Source organism: Penaeus vannamei, chromosome 39, assembly GCF_042767895.1.
Source record: "Penaeus vannamei isolate JL-2024 chromosome 39, ASM4276789v1, whole genome shotgun sequence".
Classification (NCBI taxonomy): domain Eukaryota; kingdom Metazoa; phylum Arthropoda; class Malacostraca; order Decapoda; family Penaeidae; genus Penaeus; species Penaeus vannamei.
The window spans coordinates 5,724,914-5,732,413 of record NC_091587.1 but is presented as its reverse complement, the minus strand read 5'-3'; the positions used below and the strand labels follow the sequence as shown (position 1 = coordinate 5,732,413).

Sequence of the window (7,500 nt, the reverse complement as noted above, 5' to 3'; positions counted from 1 at the left end):
ATTTGGATGACCCAGCGTGTGAAGGAGAGAGAATATGGATACAATATGCTTTACTGGAGGTGAGTACAGGGAGCTGGGACTCGGCTGTGTGAGAGAGGGAGTGGGGATGTGAATGAGTATGTTCAGGGACTGTGTGAATGAGTGAGTGTGTTCAGGGTCTGTGTGAATGAGTGAGTATGTTCAGGGACTGTGTGAATGAGTGAGTATGTTCAGGGGCTGTGTGAATGACTGAATATGTTCATGGACTGTGTGAATGAGAGTGTGTTCAGGGTCTGTGTGAATGAGTGAGTATGTTCAGGGACTGTGTGAATGAGTGAGTATGTTCAGGGACTGTGTGAATGAGTAAGTTCAGGAACTGGGATGTGAATGAGTGAGTATGTTCAGGGACTGGGATGTGAATGAGTGAGTATGTTCAGGGACTGGGATGTGAATGAGTGAGTATGTTCAGGGACTGTGTGAATAAGCGAGTATGTTCAGGGACTGTGTGAATGAGTGAGTATGTTCAGGGACTGTGTGAATGAGTGAGTATGTTCAGGGACTGTGTGAATGAGTGAGTATGTTCAGGGACTGTGTGAATGAGTGAGTATGTTCAGGGACTGTGTGAATGAGTGAGTATGTTCAGGGACTGTGTGAACGAGTGAGTATGTTCAGGGACTGTGTGAACGAGTGAGTATGTTCAGGGACTGTGTGAATGAGTGAGTATGTTCAGGGACTGTGTGAATGAGTGAGTATGTTCAGGGACTGTGTGAACGAGTGAGTATGTTCAGGGACTGTGTGAACGAGTGAGTATGTTCAGGGACTGTGTGAATGAGTGAGTATGTTCAGGGACTGTGTGAATGAGTGAGTATGTTCAGGGACTGTGTGAATGAGTGAGTATGTTCAGGGACTGTGTGAATGAGTGAGTATGTTCAGGGACTGTGTGAATGAGTGAGTATGTTCAGGGACTGTGTGAATGAGTGAGTATGTTCAGGGACTGTGTGAATGAGTGAGTATGTTCAGGGACTGTGTGAATGAGTGAGTATGTTCAGGGACTGTGTGAATGAGTGAGTATGTTCAGGGACTGTGTGAATGAGTGAGTATGTTCAGGGACTGTGTGAATGAGTGAGTATGTTCAGGGACTGTGTGAATGAGTGAGTATGTTCAGGGACTGTGTGAATGAGTGAGCATGTTCAGGGACTGTGTGAATGAGTGAGTATGTTCAGGGACTATGTGAATGAGTGAGTATGTTCAGGAACTGGGATGTGAATGAGTGAGTATGTTCAGGGACTGTGTGAATGAGTGAGTATGTTCAGGGACTGTGTGAATGAGTGAGTATGTTCAGGGACTGTGTGAATGAGTGAGTATGTTCAGGGACTGTGTGAATGAGTGAGTATGTTCAGGGACTGTGTGAATGAGTGAGTATGTTCAGGGACTATGTGAATGAGTGAGTATGTTCAGGGACTGTGTGAACGAGTGAGTATGTTCAGGGACTGTGTGAACGAGTGAGTATGTTCAGGGACTGTGTGAATGAGTGAGTATGTTCAGGGACTGTGTGAATGAGTGAGTATGTTCAGGGACTGTGTGAATGAGTGAGTATGTTCAGGGACTGTGTGAATGAGTGAGTATGTTCAGGGACTGTGTGAACGAGTGAGTATGTTCAGGGACTGTGTGAACGAGTGAGTATGTTCAGGGACTGTGTGAATGAGTGAGTATGTTCAGGGACTGTGTGAATGAGTGAGTATGTTCAGGGACTGTGTGAATGAGTGAGTATGTTCAGGAACTGGGATGTGAATGAGCGAGTATGTTCAGGGACTGTGTGAATGAGTGAGTATGTTCAGGGACTGTGTGAATGAGTGAGTATGTTCAGGAACTGGGATGTGAATGAGTATGTTCAGGGACTGTGTGAATGAGCGAGTATGTTCAGGGACTGTGTGAATGAGTGAGTATGTTCAGGGACTGTGTGAATGAATGAGTATGTTCAGGGACTGTGTGAATGAGTGAGTATGTTCAGGGATTGTGTGAATGAGTGAGTATGTTCAGGGACTGTGTGAATGAGTGAGTATGTTCAGGGACTGTGTGAATGAGTATGTTCAGGGACTGTGTGAATGAGCGAGTATGTTCAGGGACTGTGTGAATGAGTGAGTTTGTTCAGGGACTGTGTGAATGAATGAGTATGTTCAGGGACTGTGTGAATGAGTGAGTATGTTCAGGGACTGTGTGAATGAGTGAGTATGTTCAGGGATTGTGTGAATGAATGAGTATGTTCAGGGACTGTGTGAATGAGTGAGTATGTTCAGGAACTGGGATGTGAATGAGCGAGTATGTTCAGGGACTGTGTGAATGAGTGAGTATGTTCAGGGACTGTGTGAATGAGTGAGTATGTTCAGGAACTGGGATGTGAAGGAGCGAGTATGTTCAGGGACTGTGTGAATGAATGAGTATGTTCAGGGACTGTGTGAATGAGTGAGTATGTTCAGGAACTGGGATGTGAATGAGTATGTTCAGGGACTGTGTGAATGAGTGAGTATGTTCAGGGACTGTGTGAATGAGTGAGTATGTTCAGGGACTGTGTGAATGAGTGAGTATGTTCAGGGACTGTGTGAATGAGTGAGTATGTTCAGGAACTGGGATGTGAATGAGTATGTTCAGGGACTGGGATGTGAATGAGTGAGTATGTTCAGGTCTGTGTGAATGAGTGAGTATGTTCAGGTCTGTGTGAATGAGTGAGTATGTTCAGGGACTGTGTGAATGAGTGAGTATGTTCAGGGACTGTGTGAATGAGTGAGTATGTTCAGGGACTGTGTGAATGAGTGAGTATGTTCAGGGACTGTGTGAATGAGTGAGTATGTTCAGGGACTGTGTGAATGAATGATTATGTTCAGGGACTGTGTGAATGAGTGAGTATGTTCAGGGACTGTGTGAATGAGTGAGTATGTTCAGGGACTGTGTGAATGAGCGAGTATGTTCAGGGACTGTGTGAATGAGTGAGTATGTTCAGGGACTGTGTGAATGAGCGAGTATGTTCAGGGACTGTGTGAATGAGTGAGTATGTTCAGGGACTGTGTGAATGAGTGAGTATGTTCAGGGACTGTGTGAATGAGTGAGTATGTTCAGGGACTGTGTGAATGAGTGAGTATGTTCAGGGACTGTGTGAATGAGTGAGTATGTTCAGGGACTGTGTGAATGAGTATGTTCAGGGACTGTGTGAATGAGTGAGTATGTTCAGGGACTGTGTGAATGAGTATGCTCAGGGACTGTGTGAATGAGTATGTTCAGGGACTGTGTGAATGAGTGAGTATGTTCAGGGACTGTGAGAATGAGTGAGTATGTTCAGGGACTGTGTGAATGAGTATGTTCAGGGACTGTGTGAATGAGTGAGTATGTTCAGGGACTGTGTGAATGAGTGAGTATGTTCAGGGACTGTGTGAATGAGTGAGTATGTTCAGGGACTGTGTGAATGAGTGAGTATGTTCAGGGACTGTGTGAATGAGTGAGTATGTTCAGGGACTGTGTGAATGAGCGAGTATGTTCAGGGACTGTGTGAATGAGTGAGTATGTTCAGGGACTGTGTGAATGAGTGAGTATGTTCAGGGACTGTGTGAATGAGTGAGTATGTTCAGTATATGAATAAGTGAATATGTTCAGGGAGCGATGGAGTGGGATGTGAATAAGTGAGTATGTTCAGGGACTGTGTGAATGAGTGAGTATGTTCAGGGTGTATGTGAATAAGTGAGTAAGCTCAGGGAATTAGTGAGTATGTGAATTGGTGAGTATGTTCAGTATATGAATAAATGATTATGTTCAGGGAGCCAGAAGGAGGAGAGAGAGAGAGAGAGAGAGAGAGAGAGAGAGAGAGAGAGAGAGAGAGAGAGAGAGAGAGAGAGAGAGAGAGAGAGAGAGAGAGAGAGAGAGAGAGAGAGAGAGAGAGAGAGAGAGAGAGAGAGAGAGAGAGAGTTAAAAAAATGGGTGAAAGGAGAGATAAAGATAGAGGGAGAGGGAGACAGAGAGAGAGAGAGAGACAGACAGACAGACAGACAGAGAAGAAAGAGACAGAATGAGAACGAGTGACATAAAAAGAATCTTTTACATAATGTATCTTTGTCATTAGTATGTTATGCCTAGATTTGTGCGTGTGTTCATACGTACGTGAATCCGAAGAGCATCTCGACCCATCTCATCTTGAACCGTATTCATGTTGACAAATGTAGAAAAAGTTACGAACGAGAATTAATATCTTCACAATACAAGAAATGTATTTGATCAGTTTAGAATATATCTTCGTCAGAAATACAAGAAATGTATTTGATCAGTTTCGAATACGTCTTCGTCAGGAATACAAGAGATGTATTTGATCAGTTTCGAAAACATCTTCGTCAGGAATACAAGAGATGTATTCGACCGGTTTCGAATATACCTCTCGATTTTATACATGTATTTCTGACGAAAGTGTCTTCGAAACCTGCCAGATACATCTCTTGTATTGTGAAGATATAGATACTCATGTACCTTGCTCATGAATACCTTCCTTCATCTCATTTTCTGTCCTCAGCATCCCTTTCGTGGTGGTGATGTCACTGGTGGTCCTGGCATGGCAAGGGACATGGCACACGCTGCTGGCACTCGGCTACGGTAATGTAAGTAGAAGGAGAAGGGGGAGATAAATGAAAAAGGACGAAGGGGGGAAGGAGGTAAAAATGAGGGAGGAAGGAAGGAAGGAGACAAAATGAGGGAGGTAGGAGGGAAAGAGATAAGGATGAGGGAGGAAGGAGGGAAGGAGACAATATGAGGGAGGTAGGAGGAGAAGAGATAAGGATGAGGGAGGAAGGAGGGAAGGAGACAAAAATGAGGGAGGAAGGAGGGAAGGAGACAAAAATGAGGGAGGAAGGATGGAAAGAGATAAGGATGAGGGAGTAAGGAGGGAAGGAGACAAAATGAGGGAGGTAGGAGGGAAAGATAAGGATGAGGGAGGAAGGGGGGAAGGAGATAAGAATGAGGGAGGAAGGAGAGAAGGAGATAAGAATGAGGGAGGAAGGAGGGAAGGAGATAAGAATGAGGGAGGAAGGAGAGAAGGAGATAAGAATGAGGGAGGAAGGAGGGAAGGAGATAAGAATGTAGGAGGAAGGAGGGAAGGAGATAAGAATGTGGGAGGAAGGAGGGGAAGAGATAAAAATGAGGGAGGAAGGAGGGAAGGAGATAAGAATGAGGGAGGAAGGAGGGAAGGAGATGAAATGAGGGAGGAAAGAGATAAGAATGAGGGAGAAAGGAAGGAAGGGGATATAGATGTCTCGATGATGTCAGTAGGAGGAGAGGAGGAGATAAAAGAAAAAGGAGGAAGGAGGGAAGGAGTAAAGAGTGAAGGAAGAAGGGAAAGAGAGAAGGAGGGAAGGAGAGACTAAGAATAAGGAAGGAAGGGACGGAGATAAGAATGAGAGAAGAAAGAAAAGAAAAGAAGGAGACATGAATAATAATAGGAGAAAAATGGAATAAGAAAGAAAGGGAATAAGGATAAGAATATGAAGGAAAGGGTAAGGAGTGAGGGAGGTAATAATACAAAGGAGAAAAGAGAGAATGAAGAAGAAGGACGGAGACAAGAACAAAGTCGAAGGAAGGAAGGAGAAGAATAAAGAACGAGAGAAGGGGAGAGAGGAGGAAGAGGAAAGGGAAATGAAGATAATAGAAGATCGAGAATACAGAGAAAGGGCAAAGAAATGGGAACTAAAGGAAGGGAGATAGATTACATATAAAAACAATAAGCGAAAGAGAGAATTGAAGAAAAGAGAGAAAACAAAATTGAAAAAATATATATATACAAATAAAATGACGAAATAATATGTAAATAAAGCACAAGACTTATGAAAAAAGTGTATATATAAAATTGAAAAAGAGGGAAATAATAAATTAGGAAAGAATATGATAAAAATGAATAAAAACGAACCTTCGTATTGAAAGTTTTTTTTTCTTTGATAAAATAGGGATGAATGATAATAAAAAAAATGAATTTGCAAAATTTCCTTTCAAGGTAAAGAATTCTATAATGAAGAAATAAGATCTATTTTGATTCGAAATATCAGAAATAAATGTGTTATCGACTAATTGAATTCAATTGAAATTACCTTTGTTGTTTCTTATATTTGTGTCTTGTTCATTGTTTTTGTTCATTTGTTCACTATTGATAAAAATACTCTAGAAGTCGTTACTACTTGTTTATCTGTTCATTACTGATGTAAGATTGTACTAATGTTTTGTTCACTTGTTCATCAGTAGTGATGAAAAATGTAATAAGGCCATGTTCACTTGTTCAATAGTAAAGAAAATGTACTAAGACCGAGCTCACTAGTTCAGTTGTGAAGAAAAATGTACTAAGTCCATGTTCACTTGTTCAGTAGTGAAGAAAAATGTACTAAAGCCATGGTTACTAGTTCAATTGTGAAGAAAAATGTACTAAAGCCATGGTTACTAGTTCAATTGTGAAGAAAAATGTACCAAGTCCATGTTCACTTGTTCAGTAGTAAGGAAAAATGTACTAAAGCCATGTTCACTTGTTCAGTAGTGAAGAAAAATGTACTAAAGCCATGGTTACTACTTCAATTGTGAAGAAAAATGTACTAAGCCCATGTTCACTTGTTCAGTAGTGAAGAAAAATGTACTAAAGCCAAACTCACTAGTTCACTTGTGAAGAAAAATGTACTAAGCCCATGTTCACTTGTTCAGTAGTAACAAAAAATGTACTAAGGCCATGTTCATTTGTTCAGTGCTGTTCTTCTATTCTTTAGGGAGATCACATTCAAGACAGGAGAAACTTTATAGAATTCGCTCAAAAGAAACAGCTTGTTTACACAGTCCGTGGCGCTATGTAAGTATGGGGTTGCGTTATGTAAGTATTCCTGCTATGTAAGTATTCGGTTGGGCTATGTAAGTATTGTTTTACGTTGTGTAAATATTGCGTTACGCCGTGGAAGTATAGGTTTGTCTTATGTAAGTATTCCGTTACGCTGTGTAAGTATAGGTTTGTCTTATGTAAGTATTCCGTTACGCTGTGTAAGTATAGGTTTGTCTTATGTAAGTATTCCGTTACGCTGTGTAAGTATTCTGTTTCGCTATGTAAGTACTGTATTGCGTTATGTACGTATTATTTTGTCTTGTGTAAGTATTTTTTTGCTTTCCAGGAATATTGTTTTAGATTATTTAAGGATTCCTTTTCGGTATGTAAGTATTGTCTTGCGCTATGTAAGTATCCCGTTTCGTTATGTAAGTATTCCGTTACGTACATAAATTGCGTTATGTACGTAATGGTTTGTATAAGTATTCCTCTGAAGTATATTTTTTCCTCTGAGTATATTTTCATTAAATTGTAAGTACTTTTGATAGGTACAGGTATAATTTTGACTGACTGACAGTGAGAGCATGAGGTATATGTTTTATGAGTTGTCTGTCTCTCTCTCTCTCTGTTTCTGTTTCTCTCTCTCTGTTTCTGTCTCTCTCTCTCTTTGTTTCTGTTTCTGTCTGTCTGTCTGTCTGTCT

General features: G+C 41.3%; 1 protein-coding gene across 7 annotated transcripts in view; it reads left to right on the top strand.

Annotated features, from left to right (window-relative positions):
• The window catches only part of LOC113829816 (uncharacterized), a gene marked incomplete at its 3' end in the record, with an annotated part of 12,687 nt that extends 5,855 nt beyond the window's left edge, over window positions 1-6,832 (top strand). For all 7 annotated transcript variants that reach the window (XM_070116389.1, XM_070116394.1, XM_070116390.1 and 4 more), the window contains 3 exon segments: window positions 1-59; window positions 4,529-4,613; window positions 6,753-6,832. The exon segment at window positions 1-59 is cut by the window's left edge and continues 58 nt beyond it. In XM_070116389.1, coding sequence (XP_069972490.1) covers window positions 1-59; window positions 4,529-4,613; window positions 6,753-6,832 — 224 coding nt within the window.
• Between the last annotated feature and the right edge of the window lie 668 nt (window positions 6,833-7,500).